The sequence below is a fragment of the Cololabis saira genome, chromosome 3 (assembly GCF_033807715.1).
Source record: "Cololabis saira isolate AMF1-May2022 chromosome 3, fColSai1.1, whole genome shotgun sequence".
Taxonomy (NCBI): Eukaryota; Metazoa; Chordata; class Actinopteri; order Beloniformes; family Belonidae; genus Cololabis; species Cololabis saira.
Genome location: NC_084589.1, coordinates 35,212,896 through 35,239,353, shown reverse-complemented (window position 1 = coordinate 35,239,353; position 26,458 = coordinate 35,212,896). Strand labels below are relative to the sequence as shown.

Below are 26,458 nucleotides of genomic sequence, written 5' to 3'. Positions count from 1 at the left end.
CTTTATCAGATAGAAGTAGAAGCGGATTTCAAACAGATAAATAGATGAATAAATACCGGTTATTTTCTCTTGGTTCTGTCCAGTTGTAATCAGCAAAGTTGCTGCTGTGTTAAAAGACACTGTTAGGAAAGGATCTATTTAGGTACAAACATGTACATCATTTACAGCTCAAAATCCTTCTGTACATGTAGTATATATCTAATCTAACAACATAAATATCTGCGGCTTGCATATCTTTTTTTCTAAATAGAGCGGATGCGGCTTATATACAGGTGTGGCTTATATATCTTTTTTTTATTTATTTTTTTTTAAATAGAGCTGATGCGGCTTATATACAGGTGCGGCTTATAGTCCAGAAAATACGGTATATATATATATATATATATATATATATATATATATATATATATATATATAAAAATGCACAGTGTATAGGTAATTTTGCAAAAAAACTGAAATACTTTTTGGAAAGAGTAAAAAATAGTGAATATTAAATGATGTGAGCCTCTGTGAATTGCCACATTATCATGGTGGAGGGGTTTTTCTGTGCTCATATGATCCCAGCTACTGTATGTTGTACCTGCCAATTGCCTCTGGTAGTGTCACAGGTGCAGTGGATAGGACCCAGAGACAGGAGCCCAGGAGGCAGGAGTTCCTAAAATGGATTTATTAACTTGAGCAAAACCAAAAACGCTGCTTAGCAGGATGCAAAACAAACCAGAGCTTAAACATGACCAAGTTTACAAAGCCAACTTGGCACATGAATCTGACATGACACATGGAGGAAAGAAACAGTGCGCACCAGCAGGGAGCAAGGGAAAGACACAGAAGGCTTGACGAGACACAGGTGCAGAAGATCAGGAAAGATGGGAACAAGGGAGGTCAAGACTTAACTGAAACACAAAGACATGGGTTTCAAAATAAAACAGGAACTAAACACCAAACCAAGACAGGTAGCAGCTCCCTGGGATGGGCCAAGGTGATTCTCGACTCACCATGTATATAAAAAAGCAAAGAGCCACATATTTTCCCGCCAGGTTTGGGGGAGGGATGGGGCGGCGAGTGCCAGGTTGCGGGGCTTAGCTGGAACAAGCAACATGTGTTTGCCCCTCTGTGAGGCCACCACTTGCAGGAGGGGCCAGGTGGGTAGGGTGACATAGGATATAAGTGTCAGTCCAATATTTGGGCTTTAGCAAGCTTATTCTCGGTTTCCAAAACTGACATTTGGGACAAGGAATGTCACTTCTCTTGCATAGAAGGAGCCTGAACATGTTGGCCTATTTGACATGCAGAATCAGACACTAGCCGTCGGCCTCTATGACCAATCTGATTGGTGGAGTAACGATGGTTAACACACTAGATTAACAGTGATGGCACAGACGCTACATTACACTCTATCATGGCATCGGTTTGGATTTGGATTGTGTTTGACTGTGTTGTGAACGCCAGTATATTTTCATTATTAGCCATTGTACTGTATTTTCGATCTTGTTGGACTTTTGTGCTAGTCACAGTCTGTCTATAGCAAACACCATATTCAAATATTAGGGAGTCCGTAAATGCACAACTTGAGGACACTCTAGAGTTGGATCTGATGGTGGTAGTAGAAGATGCTGGACAGGTCCAGTAGGCCTAAATATATACTGTGGGTTTTGCTGGGAAACATCTAGCAGAAAATCCTTTCAGGTCTTTAACTCCCGCCCGCAGAACTTCAACCACATCTGGGGAGAGGTGGGGGATATTAAGTCTCAATGGACCTGGCTGTGTGCCTACATTGAGGTGTCTGACCAGAGTAGACTCAGAGTAGAGCTGCCCGATTCAACATTTTTTAGTTTGGTAAATATTTTGAAGATGAACATAATTCCTAGTTTGCAGTAAAGGAAATTTGACAGAGCGCCTTTATGTGGAGACCTTTTCTTTTTAATCCAGTTTTATTTAATTGTATATAGATTTATTAGATTTGCAAAAGAAATTGGATAAAAAGGTTTTTTTATGGACAATCCTCAAAATCTTCAAACATTTGATCCTATTTTTCTTTCTAGATGCTGAATGCTGAAGATGTTCTTGCTAAACTGAAGGCTGGTGGCTACTCTGTTCGCGGCATCTGTCAGTTTATTTCCACCAATTTAACAATATAATGTCATTAAGTGAATATTTTAAACTCATGTTTTTATCCTCCAAACTTTAGCCCTGACTCTCAGGACTGCCCGCCTGCTCTTGGTTCATATGGATGTATCCTTCACAAATCAATATGTAGGATTTCATTGTCTGTTATTTTGGTTGCTATTAACTTTGTGCCCTTAATTAGGCTCATTACAAGCATGTTATTTCATGACACACTACAGCCGGTGATAGCATCAACAAACAAAAGTTTTTCCACTGAAAAAGCTGAATTTTTCCATGTACTCGGTTCATTTGAAAATAGCAGTCGTTGACATCTTAATCATGGTTCTTCCATTTAATAGGTTCAGATTTACAGATACATTTAGTAAATTTGTGGGACAAAACAGTATGAAACATAAACAAACAGACAATCAAACTAAATAAATAAGAAATAAATAAGAAACTACATTGACCAGCAGGCGTCAACCTTTTTTTTTCTTTTAATTCTTTTGATTTTTTTGCTTGTTTTTCTTAACAATGTTGCTGCACTGGGAATATATAACACAAGAAAAATCATAATAATGTCACTGAGATCACAGAGTGTTTTTTTCAACTATACAAGCATTTTGAATAACAAAGAAAGATTTATACTCAAAGCTCTCTTTGGAAAAGCTTATTTTTCTGAAACATAAATCACAATATCTTTGTGTTATTGTATTATTAACGTTCTAATATTCCTTTGTTGACTAACATTGTGATGGACAGGTTGACAGATGAGTTCAGACAGGAGTCTCCATGGATTACTGTATGTTGTTTGCAGATGACATGGTGATCTTTATGGAGACTATAGGAAGCAGGTGGAAGAAAAGCTGGAGAGTTAGAGATATGACATAAGAGGTCAGTCAGAGCAAGACAGAATACATGTGTGTAAATGAAAAGGAAACAGGCAGAGAGGTGAACAAGGTACAGACGTTTTAATACTTGGACTTTAATACTGGACTGCAGACAGTACTACTGACAAAGAAATGGAGGTGGCAGAGTTAAACAGCAGCTCATCAAACCAAACATCTGCACTTGTATTCAAAAGCCTAATTTAACAGAGCACAGATTGGTGAAGACATTAAATAGGATAGTGTTGAGATACACAATGCATTTTATGCTCTTTAACCAGAATTTTCAGGCAGACAAAACAGAAGATTTGGATGTGGTGGAGTTCTTCAAACTGGAGCACTATGTGGCTGTTATCAGGAGAGAATATGTGGAGAGCTACGAGAGCAGGAATCCACCGGCTGTCACAGAGACCCAGATGAAGAAGGCTGTTACTGCCCATGGTGATTACTAATATGCTCAATCGCAAAGATGCACACATTTTGTAAAGTAAAGTTAAGTGTGATTCTGCTGCTGGTATCATGTACTTCACAATGAACAATACTGGCAGCAGCAGTTGTTCAGTGAGCTGTACCAACCCAGAGCTGATAAAACAGCATCTAAAAACAGTTCAACCTGATCTCACAAAAGTCTGTGAGAGGTCGTGGGCATTTCACGGATTTTTGTGAGATTGGGTTGTGAATTTTGCTCTTTCCTTCATCACCCTCCTTTAGTAAATTAATAAAAACTGATCCACATCAGGTTTCACTAATCCAACAACAGGTTTACAGAACTCTTTAAAAAACACATAAAATGGTTCAGTATGAAGATTTAATTTGTGTTTTTGTGTTTTTATCAAGATTTTGATTTAGATGAGGAAACATTCAGAGCTCTGTGGTTTGAATATCGCTCCCAAGATGGGATCGACTATGACAACTATGTGGCAGCCCTGACAAAACTTCAGATCCTCAAAGGTAACAGCAGCCAAGAGAGAAAATTATTCAGTAATATATACATGCAGTCTTTACGTACTCGGGCTCCAAAGTGTCTTCGTAGGGTTTTTTTTTCTTCACGTTTTTGGAATACATTTTAGGGTTGGAAAAAGAAGGTTAATTTTATTTTAATTAATTTAATTTTGTCTGCTTCCTGTGTCAGATCGTTTCCAGTCTCATCTCCTACATTTGCCGTGTCAGTGCCATGTTGCCAGTTTCTCTTTCAACCAGGTGGGTTTGCATGTCTATTTCATTTAGAAACAATACAAATAGAGAGGTGTATGACTTACAATAACTAGAGTATGAAGACGACTGGAAACTGGAGATGTTACATATCACGTTATTAATTGAACTTTTTATCACCATCATCCAGATTTTTACAGATACTTTCAGTATAAAACTTTTCTCGACAAATGCCACAAGTGATTACTCAGCCAGACAAGACCAGGATGTCAAGGATGACACGTGACTGTGCAGGAACGTTTAAGTTTCAAACTATTTGAAATAGCAGCATCTGCTGGTCTTTGACTGGTATTGCAATAAACGAAGAGCTGAAACGGAATGAAAATACAGCGACCTCCCTACTGTCTTATTTGATATTATGTATAATACTGTTTGGTTTATATGAAGAGACAACATTTTGATTCACAGATTTAAATCCACCTTTGTCTTTATACATTTCCTTTTTCAGTTCCTGAAATCAGCCATAATCTGAGGCCCAGCAGAGCTCCATGGACAAGAGGGAGCGATGAAACAGCTGTACAGCTGTTTAGTATGACTGTATTGCAGGAACCTTATTATAAGATTGACTTCAACATTGTCAAGTTTAAATAAAATTCATAACAAAATTGCCCGAGCTATTTCATTTTAAAACATTGCATCAGAAATTATTCTAAGTGGTGTTATTTTTGTATTGCTGGAAATCACATGTATGAAATTTATTTTTTACAATTATTGGAAATATTGTAGTGGCGGAATATTCAAGTGCCTTATTCACAAACAAAAAAGTGTAGTTCCAGGAGTATTTTTATGAGACGTATAAATATACATACAGTACTTCCCGAAAGAAACGACAGTGTGAAAGCATTTCATCCCCTTTTTTTTTTCTTTAAAACCATTAAAAGGGGGAGAATTGACGTTTAAGACAAAATATTAACAAAAGGTTTGTAGAACTGTGATCTTGTTTGATTCACTAATTTAACAAAGGTTTCTATGATGATTTGTAAGTAATACAAACACATCTGCACACAAACAGCCAAAGTCAGATGTTCACTGATGTTTTAAAGCCGAAAAAGATTCAGGACCTAAAAAGGAAATACACTTTTCCTAACGGAGCTATAACCTCCTTCATAAATTCAAAGTGCAGTAAAATACAAGACCAGATACAGAGTAAAACAGTACGAGAAAATATGAATAAAGTAGATATGGATGTCAAAGGGAGCGAATGTATTGGCTGAATGTCTTCACTCACTTTCCATATCAGCTTCAGTCATGTTCAGGGTATTTGGTCGGGTGGAGTTTATCCCAACTGTCCACCGACGAGGTGCAGCCTTGACAGATGTCAGTCCCTCATAGAGCAAGCTATAACAAGCAGCTGAGGATGAATAATCAACCTCACAAGCATGTTTTTGGGCTGTGTGATGAGGCAGGAGTACCTGGAGAAAATTCACAAACATGAAAAAACATGAAAACTCCACACAAAAAAGGCTCCGGCCAGGATTCAAACAGGAACCTTCAGGATGTGTGAAAGACTTCTCATTTGCCCTACTAGCTTAGCCTTGTGGTTACAGGGGGGGCTGGGGTCTGGACGCAGGTTCAAGCCCCTGGATTGCAACTGAGGTCAACCACCTTGGGCCCCTGAGCAAGGCCCTTAACCCTTACTGCTCCCCGGGCGCCGTGCAAAGCACTGTTCCTAGTTTGACTAGAAATGGGTAAATGCAGGGAATACATTTCTACATTGTGGGATTATTAAAGGAAAAATGTTTTATTTTTTTATTTACTCCCCCTTCATAATCCTGTGTTGCTGCGTACGTCATGTTTATTTAGAGCTGCAGTCATGACTTTCCTTCAAATACCCTTTTTACTAGTCTCATTATCCAGCAGCCAAGGTTGATTGCAGGTGCTGCCAAAGCTTTGGTTGCTGCAGAAGTTCTTCACTTGAACTAGTCAGTAAACATTAGCAGAGCTTCCTGTAACGCAAGACAAGATGTATTTACATCTGTAGCACCGTGTTTAACCTCAAACATTCAAAGTGATTTATTTTTAGATTGAAAGAAAAGACAATATATAAAAATAAAAATAGATGAAAGTGAAATGTATATAATTTTAACTTTAATGTATATATTTTAGAACATGTTGACAAGAGAAGGGTGCAAAAAGTGTTAAAGTTTTTAATGAATTATATATTTTTTAACAATTTTTCAAATTGAGATATAATCTCATCCATAAACACAACGATCTATGAAATAAAAATGAGTTGTAGAAGTTTTAAAACATCTTTGGGTGGCATTGTTCAGTATCAGATGAGCGTTTTATGTTTTTGGTTTATCTCATAATTTACATCTGATTTCCATAGAAACGTTGAGTTCAGGCAAATGTTCCAGTGTAAACCCTGGAAGAGTAACTCTGAAAGGACACTCTTCTTTATGTTTTATCATTTTCATTTTGAAATTATTTTAAAACAGAGCACATTTGAATATAATTCATCTGGAACCATTTTGATATGAAGAATAAAATTGTCCTCATCAGAGTGAACCATGAACAAGAATGATGGATGCTGCTCCAGCCTGCAACTGCTCCTGCTTCTATGAATGAAGAGAGAAAAAAACAACCTTATAAGTGAGGGAGTTTTGGAATGTTAACTTTTAAAATAGAAATTTCTGATCCTAACAAACTTGCAGAGCAGACTGGCTTGGTCAACGTAGCCTGGAGGGTCTGGAAGTGACCGGTTTATCAGAGGAAACACAGAAGAAACGCAAAGTGCAGCTAAACCTGCTCGGATCCATTCCATGAAACATTATTAATGCCATGTGTTGCAGTAATATCAGTTTTAGACAAAGCATCTACACGGAGGAACTTGGAACTCTGGTGAAATCCTTGAAATCCACACTTCAACCAGGTGTTGACAGAAAAAGGATTTTCATCCAAGTATTTAAAATGATGTTTATCTTAACAATAATGTCACCTTGTTTAGATAGTTTTAAGTCCTCGGTGATACGCTGCCTAAATTGGCTTTTATTCCTAAATGTTAAATAACATTTTTACAACCATCTTCAATTAAAGCTAAAGGTCAATACATTGATAGCAACTACATTGTTTTACTTCAAATCCATTGTGTATAAAGTCAATATAGTAAAAACCCTGTTGTATAAATACTTTTGGACACATGTACATTTGCAGAGCTGCAGGCAAATGCAATGTGCAAAATGAATTGGTAATTTGCATACACATCATAAACTTAGCTCATGAAGTTATATTGTCTTGTAGGACAGTCAGCAGTAAAACAATTAAAAATCAAGAGGAGGTTTTCAGCTTTAAGTTGTGTTTTTGTTGGAGAAAGAGGCATGACACTGAGAGGATTAAATACTACACATGACCTTGTTTTGTTCGGATTTCTAGGATCTCACAGCGTTTGTCTGTGGTGTGTCTTTAAAAGAACCATATGATGACAAATGAGTTCATTAAATTACTGCTGCTGATTGCAGAAAAAAAAAACCTGGCCATGTAGTAGCTAGTGTGGGGGTTTGTTGTGGCTCAGTTGCAAGAGCATCTCTACATTTGGGGCCAGTGGGGCCGGGCCTCACCCACGCTAGGTAGATCGCTGTGGGGCACAATTACGACGGCCCCCAAATGAGACCATCCACTTAAAACATGGGAATGACGTCAGTACGGCATAGGTAGAAATTATTATATTTATCGTCCGTATATGTGCGCAAATATAGACTTTGTGTTTATGGATCTATTCATACAATATAATTTACATCCGTAACATCTGAAAAAGAAAAGCGATGTACCAAGATCATGTATATGTAGCGGAATTCGCTGACGTGTGAGAAGAAAATGTCTGCAAAGCATAATTTCTGATAAAAAACATTAAGCTTGACAATTCTGGTCCTCGAGGGCCGGTGTCCTGCATGTGTCAGATGTTTCCCTGCTTTAAAACATCCTGATACAAACGATTGTGTTATTAAAAGACTTGTGCAGATCTTGATGAAAAGCTGAAGATGATCCCATAATCTATATCAGGTGTATTGATGCGAGCAGACATATAAAACAAGCAGGACTGTACCCCTCAATGAACAGGATTGTCCAGCCCTGATGTAGGCTAAATGGTAGTAGCTTCATATTTAAACACTGGTACAGCTATTGATATGGCAGTGGCATAATTTTGAAAGAACTAACAATTCTTTAATAGAAACAGCAAGGTAGTCCGACAACATTGAACAGAAAAAGATGCTAAGTTTTCTGGGCATCTTTTTCTGAGGTGGAGGTGAAGATCTAGAACGGCATGAAAGAATACAACCGTTAAAGCATGTGTGCCAAGAAAGATAAAGCCTGTTTCAGATAGGCAAATGATGATAACTGTCCCCTTCCCACTGTGGATACACCTTGCATGCAATAGTTTGACAAGGACTTTATGAAACCTCATCTCTTGATCAGAACTGTATATAAGATGCTACACTCCTCTGCCTCAACACACTTCCATCCTCTCACAGCAGAAGGTAAGACTCTGAGACGGCTCTATTTAAAGACTTCTTGACCGCTAGTTCTTGTCAAAATGTATTGTATAATTGATGTAAAGTTAAATGGTGCTAGGGTTCCCATACTTCTACTGAAAATAAGCTAACTGTGAAACCCTTAAAACTCAAAGTAGAAAGATTTCTAAAAGAAGTGTTATTGACTTACATGATCTACATGATCAACTGTTATCATCAATTCAATTTAAGCATGGTACTTTGGTCAGCTGATGTTGTTTTTAAATGTGCTATAGAAATAAACTTGACCTTTTTTTTAAATATGTAATTGTTTCTATACTCATTTCATAAAGTGTTATTGAATTGAATTGAACTTAGGATTGTTTTACCTTACCCTAACTTACTTTGTTGTCTTTGATGTGTCTTTAATGATCATTTTAGGTGCAGTTGCACTAACTTCCTTTATTTTCAATCAAATTTAATCAGCACAACAGTCGTAAGTCATAGTTGTAATTTTTCATTGCCTTTCTTAAGCCAGACACAAAAAGAAGATTTCAAACAACATTGTTATCTTTTCTCTACCAGTCAGGACTCTTTATAAAAAGAAAAAACACAACATGAGGGCTCTCATCCTTGTTGCTTTGATCCTTCATCTGACGCTTTCATTAACGGCAGATGAAGCACCGGTAGAGGAAGTAAGTGACCTGTTAATGTCTTGTAGTTTTGTACAGTAGGATTTAGGAAGTGTATAACATTTACAAGTAACCAGTACAGTATCATAGTACCCATTGATTTTTTTCATTTACTTTTCTTATTGATTGTATTGTCATGGCCTGTTTTGAAATTAATGTAAAATTTTTCTCTATTAAGCTAAAGTTTGGAGATATATTAGTATTTCCAAGAGGGGGTCTGTACAACCACTTTGGTTTGTATGTGAAAGGTTCCGACAAGGAGTACCCTGGAGATTACATAGAACGCAACCTTCTCAGTAAGTTAAACTGAAAATGAAATGAATTGTCAAACATACAATATAACTCTTATCTTTTTAAAGTGCTATAATGTAAACTTTAAAACTCACCTACGATTGATGCTGCATTAAGGAAGTTATAAGAATATATTTTATCAAACAGTGGGGGAGGGACATCAAGTTTAGATAAAAAAAAACACATTCAAGAAGTTTAAAGCATTTTTATTTGTTTACTGTTTAAGTAAATAAGATCATGTGGTCTGTTGTTACAATTACGTATTACTGAAAGTGTAAAACATTTCTTGGCTGATATTAGACAAAACATGGGTTTCCAAGTCAAGAGAACAGATGCAAAGTTCTTGCCCAAACAAGTACATTTAATTTCTTATGAAAGTGAAAGTGGAAAAGAAAGAAATTGAAAAAAGAAACATTTTAAAGCAATTTAACTTTTTTCTCTTTCTCACGGCAGATATAGTAAAAAAAAATAAAGTTGAAAGATCCGCAGACATTGCTTTTGCCAATTTAGAAAAGAAAACGTATTCTGTGAACAATTCTTTGGATAAAGCATTTGATGGGAGCAAGAGGACACCTAAGCTCATAAACGAACGCATTGCGTTAGCGTGGAAAGATCCTGGAAAATACAGTATGAAAAGTAACAATTGTGAGCATCTTGCAACATTCTTGAGATATGGTGTAGGAAATTCAGAACAGGTAAGTAGTTGTATCCACCAATGTGTTCACATCTTGTTGTTCTATTCAGACCAGCTCTAAGGAAAAGTTTAGTATTATTGGTTTTTGTTTTCATGTTACAAAAAAAGTGCAGTTTAATCCTGAAAACGATATTTTCCTATATTAACTGACTGTTATTGGAGAGGAACGATGTGCTGACTGAGTAAACTTTTTTCAAAGGATAAAAAATTGCATAATGTCTAATTACTGACAGCCTAAGCACAGACAATTCCATTTTTATCTCAAAACTTCTGGAAAACTAAAATAAACTGTATCTCTTCTTTTCACAGCTTGGAACCCTTCTGGGTAAATGCGTGGTAGAAAAGACTTGTGATCACTGGATACAAGTCTATAAACATATATTAACCTCAAACACAGAAAGTTTAGAAGAAGCAGAAGATGCCGCAGTGGCTGGCGGATAAGAACTGCTAGACAATCCTGTCAGCATCACTTGCTCTTTTGAGTATTCTAAGCATATAACATGAACGTTGTTTGCAATAAAACAATGAACAAAAACCTGTGTCGTATTTTTCTTATGGAGTTTTTATAACGTGATATGTTGACCCATTTCAGTCATCAGAAGTTATAATGCATAAAAGCTTCAGGGCATAAAACAGAGGTACAGAAAGGACTTTTTGCAATATCGGAGAGCATAATCTCTGATATTGTATGGCATTACAATGTATAGATTTTTTTTTCAATCCCAATGAACATGTCTGGAAGAATTAAATATGACACTGGTTTTGTGTCACATAAAAAAAAGCCCATTTCCATTTTCCAAAATTGTAGCATCAACCTTTCTTACTTGTATTTAAATTATCCAATTCCTAAATCAAATAATTTAACAGTTTCTGATTAAATGGGAAAATGTTTATATTTGAAATAAACCTTTTAACAGTCAGTCAGTCAGTCAGTCTTAAGACCACACTACCCGCGCTGTCCTGCGGATGTGACGTCAAATGACGCTGCATGCCCGTTCTCCCCGTTCTCCTGTGCCAGCTTCACTGTTGGCTGCAGTACCCCCGACGGCCGTCGTGGCGCTAATGAGTCTCATTTCTTATTCTTGCCTCAAGCTCCTTTAAGACTACAATACAATTAAAGTAATACAGAGCATTCTCTCATGATTGTGCATCCAACCATCCATCATGTATTCCCCCTTCATGCCATTCAGGGTTGGGGGAGTGTCAGCTGGAACTTGTCTCAGCTCTCGTTGGGTCAAAAGGTGGGCAAAGATGCTGGACAGGTCACCAGGTCATTTCAGGGTTCTCATGATTGCAATTTTACTAGATGACTCTGCTACTTTGCAAGTTGAAGCAGCATCAAGATGCGCAATACATCATTTTTATAAAAGTTTGTATTTTCACCTTCCATTTATGGAAGGTCGCAAGATACTACTGACCTTGAGCCGCACAGTATGTACATTCACTCTGGTGGCCAGTCACATCAACGGGAGAAATAAGAAAGAAGAAACCAATAACATGTTAGTTGTTAGTCTATAGTGTTTTATTTCTAACAGCGTTGACAGACATATGATAGTCAGCATTACACACCGACTCCATTAAATGTGAGAGGGATAATATGTTGCAGTCCACAGGTACTCAAGTGTTTAATAGTGGTATAGCAAGATGTTCTTATAGTCATATTAGTTTGTCATAATATGGACTACTTAAAAAAGGATTGTAGTAAAATTAAATGTTACATTTGGATCTGGTTTGTACAACAATGATTAAAAGTACATACATAATATGAATATTTTAAAAGGCTTGTGTGTCCCAGTTGTTTCTTGTCCCTTTTATACGCTCATGGTGACCTGGATGAACTGGAGACTGAGGAAAAAAGATTAGTGTTACTTGGGCTAATAATCTTTTTTATAAACTATGTTTATGTGAACATTACACAAACATATATGCAAATCTCTGTATCGGCTGCATGTGTAGATCTAATTGTGAAATTAAAGAGGTGATGATACGTCCATGGTTTCCATCACAAGTATGTAAAGAGAGGTTGTCTGATGCAAGACAGCAGAACTATTTTTTAATCATTTTTCATTTACTTTTGTGTATTCAGAGGAGGTTGTGACACATTTTCAACCTTTATGTTCAGCTCAGAAAATTAAGTAACCCTTTATATCACTCATATCTGAAAGCAACGTTACGTTCTGTTGTGAAAACTCACATCATCATACTGAAATGATGCATTTCCAATTTGGCTCGGGTCCCTCCTTCGGAACTGATCTGAAAACAAAAAAAGGAAATTACATTTTTACATTAAAAAAAAAAGTAAAGTCAAACTCAGAAGAGGCTTTTTGATTTAATGTCCTTTTAATTACATTACATCCATTTAATTAAGAGCACGGTTCAGTAGTATTAGAAAGTTCCTTTATCAAAACACACACACACACACATACACAAACTAATATTGTCTATCAGGGCTTTTTTAAGGATCAATTTAGAATCTGTTAATTAAACAAAGAGAAGTTAATCTTTCATGCTTATAAAAAGCTTGGTGTCTAGTGTGCAAAAGCACACATTGGTAGCCCATCCTGAAAAGGGAAAGTGAAGTGACAGTTTGAGTGAGGTGATTTTGTTCACTAAAAGCATCTAAAATCCTGTTAAGTGTGTTGCTGAACTGCGTTCAGGGATTTTTTGAAAACACAAATGAAGGTCAGACGTCACAGTTTCTGACCCACTCACCGGTCAGAGCACGAAGCCTCACACAACAGCTAACGAACTCATCAAAGGCGATTCGTCCATGATTGCTATATCGCTTCATGATGCAGTTCATAGCCTGAGGGCTCAAACCATATCCTGCAGTAACACAAAAGAACAATACTTTACACAGAAACCAGTAACTCCCAACTGGAGTTTTTGTCTAAATGAATGTTTAATTTTAAATATTTTAACATGCCATTTTACCAGGGAGTTAATATATGATCAGCTTCAAATCTCGAGATTTAGGGAAAAAGGCAAGTGAATATAAGCAGTTAAACCAGAATGCATTTTCGACAGGTCGCAAATATGTCTCAACAGTGCGTTGGCATGGTAACGAAGAGGGGACAAACTTGAGTGTTTTCCTGTCTGAATAGCTGAACTGACAAGAAATCTGGTTTTTAAACATTAGACCTGCGTGTAGTGTCCTCAGGAAGAAACGTTGGAGTCTTCAACTGATGTTCAGGAGTTTATTAAGTTCCTTCACACCGTAAGAGCTGCATATTTCTCCACACACCATTCCTTCTGCTTTAAATGTCATGACACCACCATACAAACCTGCACATACAGATGTGACTCTTCTTGCTCAAGCTGTTCAAGACAGTATAGCAGTTAACAGGCTACCAACACCAGAGCCACCTGTGTTTGACGGCAACCTCATTCATTTTATTGAAAGGAAGGTGCTGTTATTTATTTTTTATTTATTTATATGCACAATGATAACACAGTAATTTTTAACATACAATGACAAATAAATTGTGCAGGAGAGGAAAAAAAGCCCGAAGGGCTTATAAAAAATCCTCCTCCTCAATCAATAGAAAAAGAATAGAAAGGAAAAAAGAAAAGGTAAAAGAAACAAAGAAAAACACAATAAACACACAAACAAAAATATCCATGAAATGGCAATTTCATTTCAGTAAGAATAGCCTGTTAATTTTGCCTAGATAAAAGATACCCCACCAAGCTGGTCCTAAACATTTTTAAGGATGACGCTAACTTAAGAGATCTATCTAAACAGTTCCAGAGTTGAGGGCCATGGAATTTGATAAAGGATTGGTGACTGCAGGTACGACAAAGAGGTAAATGAAAGTTCTTCCCACCTCTAACTGAATAAGAATGAATATCTGATGATAACAGAAAAAAATTATGAAAAGTGCCTGGAATGTCTTGTTTGAAATGAATTAACTTAAACATGAACAGGCATGTTTGAAACTTGTTAATAGAAAAAATTGATAATAATTTAAATTAGCTAAATAAGGGTGCAGAAGGTGCTTGATGAGAAGAAAATGAAATCATTCTCAAGAATCTTTTCTGAATTAAAAATAATTGGTTAAGGTACGAAGAATAAGAAGCGCCCCAAACAATGTTGCAATACGTCAAGTATGGATAAATTAGACTATAATATAATATCATGAGACAGGACTGATTAACTAAGAAAGAAACTCTTCTAATAATACCATAGGATTTCATTTTTTTTTTTTATACATACTCAATATGTTTTCCCCAGGACAATCTTTCATCACTAGTACACCAAGAAATTTTACACATGAAACTTGTTGGATTTCAATATTATTAATTTGGAGCTTTAAATCCTGCTCAGGAAAAAAATGTTTTTTGTTTCTAAAAAGAATATAATTTGATTTATTTATATTCAAGGAAAGCTTGTTCGTCAGAAACCATCTTAATGGCGTATTCCAACATGGTATTGGCATTTCTTAATAAACATTCAAAATTAGAATGCGACATGAAAGAGTTGTTATCGTCCGCAAATAAAATGGGCAGGGAGGACTCAGACATTACAGCAAAATCATTAATAAAAATTAGAAACAGAAGGGGCCCAAGAATTGACCCTTGAGGCACACCATAACGTAATTTTTCTTTCTTAGATTCATGACCATTAATACAAACATATTGTTCTCTGTTGCAAAGATAATCTTTAAACCATGTGATCACCACATCTTGAAGACCATATCTATGGAGTTTTGACAAGAGAATACCATGATCAACGGTGTCAAACGCTTTAGAGAGATCCAAGAAAATTCCTATGGCAAACATCTATTCACATCTCTTATTGATCAACGAAACGTCCCTGCTGCAGATAAGCTTTATTATCTGGCCATTAGCTGGCCAAAACCTCAACCAAAGGATGCACAAGGCCTCAGGGATTTGTCAGAATTCCTGAATGCATGCCAAGAGGTCATTCCTCATGTGTCAGGTCTCCAGATATTGAATGACTGTGAGAAGAATCAAATTACGAAAAAGTTACCTGATTGGCTGGCATCTCGATGGAACCGCCAGGTAACACAAACACTGAATGAAAGGAGAAAGTTTCCCAGCTTCCAAGACTTTGCAGCCTTCATGTCATTGGAGGCAGATGTTGCCTGTAACCCAGTCACATCTTTTCTTGCACTACATCCATCTGATGCATCAAAAGAACAACAAGGTCAAGTTTCATATGTTATGTGATCAATGGCAAAATTGTGTGTTGGCAGAATGTTTTAGGGTGAAATCTGCTTCAGTGAAGCAGATTTCACCCTTTTATTATTATTATAGAAATCGGATGGATGAATGGATGGATGAATGGGATGCCTGGGTCTGGGGCCCTCCGTTGTCGGGCCAGCGCGGGTGTCGTCCTGTTGGGGGGTTCCCTCTCTCCGGGCCCGTCTCCGGTCGCCCCCCCTGCCCGCGCGGCGGAGTGCTCCTTTGTTCCGGGAGGGCCGCATTCGTAAAGCATCTAAAAACGGTTAACAAGGTGCCTTTTGCTCTTTCCTTCATCACCCTCCTTTAGTAAATTAATAAAAATTGATCCACATCAGGTTTCACTAATCCAACAACAGGTTTACACAACTCTTTAAATAACACAGAAAATGGTTCAATATGAAGATTTAATTTGTGTTTTTGTGTTTTTATCAAGATTTTGATTTAGACGAGGGAACATTCAGAGCTCTGTGGTTTGAATATCGCTCCCAAGATGGGATCGACTATGACAACTATGTGGCAGCCCTGACAAAACTTCAGATCCTCAAAGGTAACAGCAGCCAAGAGAGAAAATTATTCAGTAATACATACACGCAGTCTTTACGTACAAAGTGTCTTTGTAGGGTTGATTTCCCTTCTTTTGGAATACATTTTAGGGTTGGAAAAAGAAGGTAAAATTAATTTTGACAAAACATCTGCTTCCTGTGTCAGATCGTTTCCAGTCTCATCTCCTACATTTGCCGTGTCAGTGCCATGTTGCCAGTTTCTCTTTCAACCAGGTGGGTTTGCATGTCTATTTCATTTAAAAACAATACAAATAGAGAGGTGTATGACTTACAATAACTAGAGTATGAAGACGACTGGAAACTGGACATGTTACATATCACGTTATTAATTCAACCTTTTATCACCATCATCCAGATTTTTACAGATACTTTCAGTATAAAACTTTTCTTGGCAAATGCCACAAGTGATTACTCAGCCAGACAAGACCAGGATGTCAAGGATGACACGTGACTGTGCAGGAACGTTTAAATTTCAAACAATTTGAAATAGCAGCATCTGCTGGTCTTTGACTGGTATTGCAATAAACGAAGAGCTGAAACGGAATGAAAATACAGCGACCTCCTTACTGTCTTATTTGATATTATGTATAATACTGTTTAGTTTATATGAAGAGACAACACTTTTATTCACAGATTTAAATCCACCTTTGTCTTTATACATTTCCTTTTTCAGTTCCTGAAATCAGCCATATAAGTGCTGGGCGGTATACTGGTTCATACCGAATACCATACAACAACAACATACAACATTCATACCGCCCAGCACTATAATCTATTATAAGATATTATAATATTATTATTATTATAAGATTGACTTCAACATTGTCAAGTTTAAATAAAAATAATAACAAAATTGCCTGAGATTTTAAAATGTTGCATCAGAAATTATTCTAAGTGGTGTTATTTTTGTATTGCTGGAAATCACATGTATGAAATTTATATTTTACAATTATTGGACATATTGTAGTGGCGGAATATTCAAGTGCCTTATTAACAAACAAAAAAGTGTAGTTCCAGGAGTATTTTTATGAGACGTATAAATTTACATACATACCGAAAGAAACGGCAGTGTGAAAGCATTTCATCCCCTTTTTTTCTTTAAAACCATTAAAAAGGGGGAGAATTGACATCTAAAACAAAATATTAACAAAAGGTTTGTAGAACTGTGAATTAGTTTGATTCACTAATTTAACAAAGGTTTCTATGATGATTTGTAAGTAATACAGACACATTTGCACACAAACAGCCAAAGTCAGATGTTCACCGAAAAAGATTCAGGACCTAAAAAGGAAATATACTTTTACAACACTTTTCCTAACAGAGCTATAACCTCCTTCATAAATTCAAAGTGCAGTAAAATACAACACCAGATACAGAGTAAAACTGTATGAGAAAATATGAATAAAGTAGATATGGATGTCAAAGGGAACGAATGTATTGGCTCAAGTCATAAGCAAAAGAAGTAAAAAAAAGTTCAGGCTCCAAACAAAGACTACAATTAAATTCAGTATATTAAAGCGTTTCTACTTTTCTCTGCCATAATGGAATTTTTTTTGTTAATAATTTCTCCTAAATATTGAGTAAAAACCAGGAAAAGCAGCTAAAGTTTGATCAACCTGCCCAGGCCTATATTTTTCTGCCCAAAGTCAAATGAAGCCGAATTGGGCTGAAAGATTCAAAAATTGATACCCCTGGACTGAGATTTAAGACAAATGAAGATATTTAAAGGCTTTATTTTAGCCCGTCCTTTCACACAAACAGTGCATGAGAGGGATGGATGCATGACCTCAGTTCCCCTGCAGGGACATGGGGGGGCGATGAGACCTATTGTCAGTAAGTTGGACCCAGTTGTGGCTGGGTTACTGGCTGTTGTTGGCTGTTACTGGCTGGTTGCTGCAGCTGATTTCGGAGTGGTCGTGGTCGTGATTTTGGAGATACTGATATGTGACCAGGTGTTACTCAATACACAAGACCCAGAATAAACTGGAGCCAGAGACTGCTATACCAAAAAATATAGATTTTATTAACAATGCATAGAATAAAAGTTTATGTCCAGTTGAAAACCTACATGCAGGCCTCAATAAAATGGATGTATTAAATCACACAGTCAATCAATAAACCAAATAACTGAACCCACGAGGAACAATACAAAACCTGGGATCAAGGCTGCATCATCAGGGAAGCTGATGCAGAGTTATGCATGTGAAGGAGAAACTGTCACAAAATACGTAGGCAAACATCACTACACACAACCCAATTCGGCTCAAATCAAAACTGTCTGCCACATTCAATTATACCTACTCACAGCAAGCTAAGGTGACTCAAACCACACAATAAAGTGTATTTGCCAAATGGCTACTCTAACACTCAGCCCCTCCGCAGCCAAAAGCACAACATGAAAAATAAATAAACAGAAGATGGCCCATTCATTGACTAGTTAGAAAACTAAAAGAAACAAAAACACATTCATATACAAAAACAAACTTTTTTAAAAATATTTTTATCCCCGATTTTATCACCCAGTGCTCCTACCTAAGTCAGTCCTGGGCATTGCTCCCCTCTACCAACCCTGGGAGGCCCTGCACTGACCTCAAGTCTCCTCCCTTACTGGAGGACTTTTCACTTCTCCGGCCGGACGTAGCGTGTGGAAGAACCGCGTTATTCCGGCCAGATCTTCCCCACCCCATCTGGCCAGAGGGGGCAGTGTGTAGCCCAGGAGTGTTTTTGTGAGCTACCAGGGAACACGGGGAGAACATGCAAACTCCACATGCACACAATGCACCAATGCACACAAATATGGAAGGAATGATACACGTTTCCATGGGGATGATACCGTTAACATGTCGCCATTGAATATCTCTGAGTTGTTGACCCCATTGAAGAATGATAATCCTCAGGTTCTGTTTCCCACTTCAGATGGATTTGGTTGTTTACAACAGTGTTTCCCAACCCTGGTGATCGAGGCCCACTGTCCTGCATGTTTTAGATGTTTCCCTGCTTCAGCACACCTGATTCTAATTAATGGTCCTAATTAGCTTGTCATCGAGGCCTGCACAATTCTGTTGATGACACAGCCACTTGTATCATGGTGTGCTGAAGCAGGGTGAAATCTAAAACATGCAGGACAGTGGGCCTCGAGGACCAGGGTTGGAAACACTGGTTTACAACATCATGTGTGGGTTTGTGGCAGCCATGCTTGCCAGGTTTTACCTCCGAGATGATGTGGTAGGTGTTTTCTAAAACTTTTATGATAAGTTGTCGTACCATCACACTAATTATCCACATTTTTATTCTGGCACTCGAGTTTCTAAGCGTGGCCTTTCCAGCAACACTCATTGTATTTCCATGGGGGCGAGATTCTTTGTTGGTCTCGTTCCCTGGCGGGGTACGGTTAACTTGGCTCATAGTATCCATTAAGTAGCTCTGGATCTCTGGATCAGTGCTGGCCTCTTAGAACCCGTCCACACGTAGCCGGGTATTTTTAAAACCGAATATTTCCCCCCTCCGTTTATAAAAAAATTTGCATCCACATTACATCGTTTTTAAAAAAAACACCTTCCACACGTAACCGAAGATCTGCGTTTTCGACCACATTCATAAGCATTTCAAACCTGTAGATAATCTGCGGCTCCCGGGGAAGCTGCACCTCCGCGGCTCCGCTTCCCCGGCAGGCGCGTCTCCTTCTCCCCCCCGTGTCCCGCCACGGAGAAGCCGCGTTATCGACGCAGCCCTACGCCGTAGCCTACACCGTAGGGTACGGCGTAGGGTGCGCGTCGCCGCGTACCCTACGCCGTAGGCTCTGTGTCGGTGTAACACAGTAAGCGGTGGTCAAGACCAGAGACCATTTATTTAATAGCTTGGAGAACAGATGCTGGATCATCTGTAGTTCTGTAGTAAACAAAAGGCACACGTCAGAGCAGATTTGTTGTTGTTTTGGCGCATAATGTGACGTTCGAAAACGCAAAACTCCGGTTGTCTCCGTCTACACGCATCTACATAAACGGAGTTTTCAAAAATCTTCACTTTGCCCGGAGTTTTTTTAAACCTTCGTTTATTTGCGGTTTCGTGTGGATGACAGGTCAAAACGTAGGAAAATATCTCCGGTTTAGCAGATATCCGCAGATATCCGGCTACGTGTGGACGGGGTCTTAGTCTCCAGGGGTGTTTGTCACACTGTTACAGAAACATGTTGCACATACGTTATTGATAACATCTGGGATTTTTTACAATTATTCCTTTATTCTTGTAGTTTAGTGGATTCTTTTTACCCATAAAGAGAGCGAGTAGTTAGTCGCTAGTAAGTCTTTTACAGACGTCTGTCACTTCTGGGGTCTGATGTTTGGCTTTTCTATTGGCCACAGAGGTAAGTGGTGCTGCGTCTTTGTAGGGATTCTTTGAAGTTTGCAACACCTTTTTGCCACTGAAGTGTAGTTAAAAAAAAAAAAAGTATGAATTATGATAGAAAATTCAATCTTGTCTACTTGATTAAACCCAAAACTGCTGAGAGCAGCAAACTAACAGCCAGATGTGCAGACTGAGAGTCTGCTCAAAAAAGATGAACACTGACCTTAAAGAGGTTTTTGTCAACTCGAAGCGTAAGAATGAATCATCCTTTGTGCCTATAAAATCAGTATGCTTCCTTTGTCCTGGTATCACAGTTATATACATTATACACATTATAAACATTTATAAAAGCAAATGCATTAGGTCCATCTCTGCTGCACATTTTACACACATGAACTTTATTTAAAGCCAAAAGATTGGGGGGTTATTACAAGTTTAAAGATGGTTTGTTTCACTGTGGATCACCTTTTAAAGGAGCCTCTACTCACTGAGACTTTTCTGAATCTTCTCAAAAGCCTCGATGCATTGCTTGAGTTTTTCTAGTAGATCAGCATCTGAACACAGTTTCATCATCTACAAATGAAAACAAACGCAGACATGGCAGAAGTTACTAAATTAGGATTTAAAGGAGCTGTATGTAAGAGCAATAATAAAACAAATCATAAAATGACCCCGATATGTCAACAGACAATTAAAAATCATGTTCATTTCAAATACTTATGTCACTGACAACAGCACTCAAGCCAGGATATTCCAGTTTAAAAAGAGGAGTTGCAGCCCTCAACTGATGTTTATGTTGCCTTTTTTTTTTTTTTGCCTGAAGCTCCACCCTCCACCTATCTCCCAATCACCAAGTCAGTATTGTTTCTGAAGCTCCACCCTCCACCTATCTCCCAATCACCAAGTCAGCATTGTTTCGGCATCCGGGTTGCCAGCTCGGCTCTAATTATCGCAGCCATGGCAGCCTACGTTCCTGCTGCATTCTGCAGCCTACCTGGCAACCTCTGGTCGGGGGGAGGAGGGGGAGGGTACACGCCGCTCAACAATATTTTGAAAGTGACTGCAGTACCAGTTTTGGCCATTTCTTACGGACGGCTCCTTTAATTCAGCCCTTCATTTTATGTTAATGTTTCAAACTATTCAGGGTCATGGGCTGGAGCCTTTCACAGCTGTCACTGGGCAAGAGGCGGTGTACACCTGGACAGGTAACCAGCCTATCGCAGGCACAAATAACCACGCATGCTCCCTTACTACCTACAATCAGGCCGACCTGTCAATCTAACATGCAAGTGAGGAAGATGAAGAACCTGGAGAAAACCGAGCGAATGCAGTGGAACATGGTCAAACCACAACACCACTGTCCTTGCTCCAGTTCCAACCTTCTGTTCTACACTAAAATAGAGAAAAACGTGGAGGATCCAACTGTAAGAGACATTTTTTATGTTGTGCAGGTGATGATTTCAGTTACTTTCCTTTACCCCAACCCTTGCCCCAGCTGCTGTTGATCAGAAGTGTTGATTAGTTTGAGTTGAGTGGTGGTGGGAGACACACAAAGTTTTTACACGGCAGCCAGAGAAACAATAGAAACCCCTTTTTGTTCTGTCAATTTACCTTTTTGTTCAAATAAACGGGAACCTCACCCAAAGATATTACTTTTGCAACCTTTCCTTTTTTATTCACTCTGGAGTCGAGTCAGGAACAAACCATCCCAAACCACCATCAGGTGACAAGTTTTGTTTTTTGAGTAGTCACCACACTGACCTTTGGGCTGTCAAGGGCTGTCTTCATGATGCCGTTCCACTGTTGCTCCGTTTGCAGGTATGTTAAAAGCAGCGGCTGACTGATTTCCTCCGAGCTGAAGACGTCCTTCAGGCGCAGCCAGGACTGCTGGCACAGCAGCCAATCTCCCATTACCCCCTGTTGTGAATAAATAACACAGAAAAACGTTTCTTCCTTTATTTTACATTTCTACAATATTTTGCAGTTTTTCATGTGCCTGCGTGTGTGTTTCTGCATGTGTGTACCTGAGTCATCCTGAGCGTTTTCTCCCAGCTGTCGATTCGATCCCCCAGGATGCTTTTGAAGGGGGACGAGGACATGGTTTGGGTACTGGCGATCTGCTCGTTCAGCAACTGGAATGCTCCATCTGGGACCTTCAACAAGAAGCTTTCTGCCTCTCTGTAGGGCAGCACTTCCAAAACTATTTCCGACATCTGATGCTCCATGTTTTCCAGAGCCTGGTTGAGAAGGTGGTGAGAAAAGAGCAGCATCACTTTAGGGACTTTGTGGTCAAAACGGATGAGCTCGAAGAGCACCAGGGAGGAACAGCTCCCCTTTTTAAATTCTAATCATGATGAAAAGATAATAATATGATAATGATGATAATAATAAAATCCCAGTGACCTGCTCAATGGCGGCGGTCTTGGCCACATGATCAATGTCATCCACGTGGTTCTGCAAACCCAACTCCAGGCACTGACTCAGAGTCAGTTTGACTTTGTATCCGACTTTCATGTGAATGCGATCAGAAAGCATCTGCCAGATGTAGCTCTTTGTGCCCAGCTTCTGTATGCCCTGAATCAGAGCCACGTGAGGACAGAAGTCCTCAATCTTGGTGCAGATTTCCGTGGCCATTAATTTGATCTCTAAGACAAAATAACAGATTGGTCACTGTTAAAATCCTACCTCATATTTCGATAGAATTATTAACCCTCAGACTCCTAAATTTCTCTATAATAATATAACTTATTGTTGAAATATCCATTCATGTAACACTATGTTACCCAAGTCTGACTCTATGAAGAGGAGAGTGCTTTATAGATCAGTTGCATATTGCAACACCCTTCCAGGTGAGATTTGTGACATCAAAAAGAAAGGCTGATTTGAAACGAAGACTAAGAACTTATTTGTTGTCATCACCTTAACATCATATAGCGTATCTGATTGAGTGAGATCAATTCATCAAATTATATATGATTTGTATGATATTTTTCTTTATTTCTTATTTGTAATTTTTTTTTTTTATGTACTTTATGAATTGAGATTGTATGTTTGATTTTGTATTTTATTGTCCGGACCCCAGGAAGACTAGCTTTCGTTTTTGCGTCAGCTAATGGGGATCCTTTTAAATACACAAATAAACAAATAAACTTCCTGCTGCTAAATGCTGGAACATATTTACGGTATTACCCACCAGGAATGTCCTTAAAGAGTTCAACAGATTTTCTCATGATTTTAAGGGCATCAGTCACATCCTGCTCAAGCTGCTCAGGGTCGATCTTGGACAGCAGCCCGTTGAGCCAGTTTGGACTCCACTGCAGCCAATTGGTGGTGGTGATCCACAGGTCTCTGAACCCATGGAGGTCCTCTTCCAGCTTCTGAAGACAGTCGTACTGTCAAACACATTTAGATTAAGGTTAATAAGAAGGTAGGGGGGGGATCACTACTCTATACATTTATAGATGTTTTGTAATGAAGTTAAACGTAATAAAACGCATATGTCAGATGGGCTCTTCTTCACTTACATTTAAAACGGGCAAACCGAGGAGGTGTTGTCGGATGTTGTAGGTTTGGGCCATCGGCTGGCACTTCTTTAGCATTGCCCATGCACGCAGGACGTTGTTGGTGGTCTTTTGAGCAAAGTCAATGTCTGCAGTCTTCATAAATCCAGCAGTTACCGCCTTTAAACACAGTTACATTCATTCAGACACGGAAGTTAAAGAAGAAACCGACTGCTTCAAGATGTGTACATTTATGGTGGACATGTTAAGCAAGACTTACACACCTGTAAATAATTCAGATTTTCTGCAAATTTCTCCTGATCAGATAACTGGACCTTGTGGAAGAGCTCCGTCGCCTCCGTCTGCTGCTTAGTTGTGGTTTCTATCTCACGGATTATCTTTCGTGGCCATGTAATGGCTGTAAACCTGCACATATAAGACGCTGTAAAAGCCCCCAGAACTCCACAGCTCCTCTTTGACCACATTCAGCTCAATACCAAATCACATGAACATTAAAACATATCTACAGTAAATGTCAGATTTGTCTCCAGAAACAGGATTTAGCTTCATCATTACACACTTACCGGGTCATAGCATCTTCCTCTGAAGGACAGTGGAAAAAGTCATCTAGTACGTCATATTCTGACAGGATCCTGATAATGGATTCCTGTTGATAACATAAATATTACATGTCAAGACTTAGAGTATACAGTGGGGAAAAAAAGTATTTAGTCAGACACCAGTTGTGCAAGTTCTCCCACTTAAAAAGATAAGAGAGGCCTGTAATTTTCATCACAGGTATATCTCAACTATGAGAGACAAAATGAAGAATCCAGAAAATCAGTGTGTGATTTTTGAAGAATATATTTGCAAATTATAGTGGAAAATAAGTATTTGGTCAATAAGAAAAGTTCATCTCAATACTTTGTCATATACCCTTTGTTGGCAATGACAGATGTCAAACGTTTTCTGTAAGTCTTCACAAAGTTTTCACAAAAAAAATCCTAAAAAAAAATCCTACAATGTGATTTCCTAGATTCTTTCCCCCCATTCTGTCTCTCATAGTTGAGATATGATGGAAATTACAGGCCTCTCTCATCTTTCTAAGTCGGAGAACTTGTACAATTGGTGGCTGACTAAATACTTTTTTGCCCCATTGTATATATTATTTGTATTGTGTGTAGAACTAAAACAACCATCTCTTCAGGCAGTACCGTGTAACCTTTCAGCTGCTCTGGAATCTGTGTCATCCAGTCGCTCTTCTCAGTCAGTTCTTCGATGCTGTCCGGCTTCTCACCCAGCCTTCTGAAGATAGTGTTGCATGTTTCACACTCCTGGAAACACAAAACAACACAAAAAGGTGCAAGGTGAAAGCAAGATACTGAGAAAAAACATTATTATTATTATTATTATTATTATTATTATTATTATTATTATTATAATAATCACAGGTACAAAGGAAGTGCAAACAAATACCTACTTTTTCAATCTTCCGACGGAGCTTCAGAGCGAAGTTGTCCAGCAGAGCGCTGGCTATAGCCTGTTTCTTTCCTGTGAGAGTCTCACGTACAGTAGCCACATTTACAAAGAAAGGACCAATCACAATGGAGGATGGCAGAGAGTTCTCAAGCCTCTCCTTTTCTTTGAGATGTGGTTCCACCTCCTCCTTAACTTCTTGGGGCGTCTGCTCTCCACTACGAGACCTGGAGATCCAAACGACAGCAATAAAGAATCCTTCAGAGGAGACCACTAAACATCCTGAACGGACAAGTAGCCTGATGTACATTTCTGGAGTCAAAGTCAAACATACTTGAGAAGACTCTCGATGTCAAAGTTGAAGAGCTCCAGGTGTTTCTCGTACTCAGCAGCGTAGGCTCGCAGCGGTATGGCTGCTTGCACCAGAGCATTGCGGACCATTTCTCTCAGTTCACTTATCTCTGCTTCAAATAAATTCACTGACTTGAGGTTGTCAATTCCTCTCAGACAGCCTTCTGGTAGATTCTCCATCGTCAGCTGATAAAACAAGAAAACCGTAAAGCCTACCACATCATTGTCACTGATATACAGGCCATTAAATAATCAGTGCTGCACCATCTTCTTATTTCTATCTAAATTCAACGCAGTGATTGAAGTTTTACCTTAACGAGATTTGGAACTTTGTATGTAGACTGAATGCCCTCATTGAATAATCTAAGTACAGAGGTCTCAAAATCCTCTGGAGAAGAGCTGTAATGGATCCCAGTTTGGTCCAGAACCAAGTCCACATGGAAAATGGGATTCCTCTGTGACCTAGATATGTAAAAAAAGCGCTACTATTAGTGTTAACGCATTTACCTTTTATCTTATCCTTACTATCATATAAGCTACTAATTAAATTAACTCAATGCATATATTCATGTAAAATCTGGAGGTAGAATATTTGTGCCGGTGCAGTTTATGGTACTTGTAGGGGCTGGAGATGAGGTCCTCCCCCCAGACCATGCCCTGGTTACACGTCAGAACACTGTCAC

At 38.5% G+C, this 26,458-nt stretch overlaps 2 protein-coding genes and 1 long non-coding RNA gene across 3 annotated transcripts in view; 2 read left to right on the top strand and 1 right to left on the bottom strand.

Annotated features, from left to right (window-relative positions):
* LOC133441119 (atrial natriuretic peptide-converting enzyme-like) overlaps nt 1-4,810 on the top strand; it is a 10,274-nt gene extending 5,464 nt beyond the window's left edge. The window contains exons 6-11 of the mRNA XM_061718511.1: nt 2,043-2,106; nt 2,189-2,232; nt 3,284-3,434; nt 3,831-3,944; nt 4,126-4,193; nt 4,654-4,810. Coding sequence (XP_061574495.1) covers nt 2,043-2,106; nt 2,189-2,232; nt 3,284-3,434; nt 3,831-3,944; nt 4,126-4,193; nt 4,654-4,677 — 465 coding nt within the window. The 3' untranslated portion in view covers nt 4,678-4,810. The remainder of the gene's footprint in view (nt 1-2,042; nt 2,107-2,188; nt 2,233-3,283; nt 3,435-3,830; nt 3,945-4,125; nt 4,194-4,653) is intronic.
* A 3,813-nt stretch (nt 4,811-8,623) lies between these two features.
* On the top strand, nt 8,624-10,834 carry LOC133441118 (phospholipase A and acyltransferase 3-like). Its single transcript, XM_061718510.1, has 6 exons — nt 8,624-8,683; nt 9,098-9,152; nt 9,242-9,351; nt 9,527-9,644; nt 10,093-10,334; nt 10,643-10,834. Exons 3-6 carry the CDS (start codon nt 9,274-9,276, stop codon nt 10,772-10,774), a joined length of 570 nt encoding a protein of 189 aa, XP_061574494.1. The 5' UTR covers nt 8,624-8,683; nt 9,098-9,152; nt 9,242-9,273; the 3' UTR covers nt 10,775-10,834.
* Nucleotides 10,835-11,846: 1,012 nt separating this feature from the next.
* LOC133441117 (uncharacterized) lies at nt 11,847-13,222 on the bottom strand. Its single transcript, XR_009782398.1, has 3 exons — nt 13,046-13,222; nt 12,528-12,586; nt 11,847-12,171 (listed from the first exon to the last, which is right to left on the bottom strand). It is a non-coding gene; the product is annotated as an uncharacterized LOC133441117 (long non-coding RNA).
* Between the last annotated feature and the right edge of the window lie 13,236 nt (nt 13,223-26,458).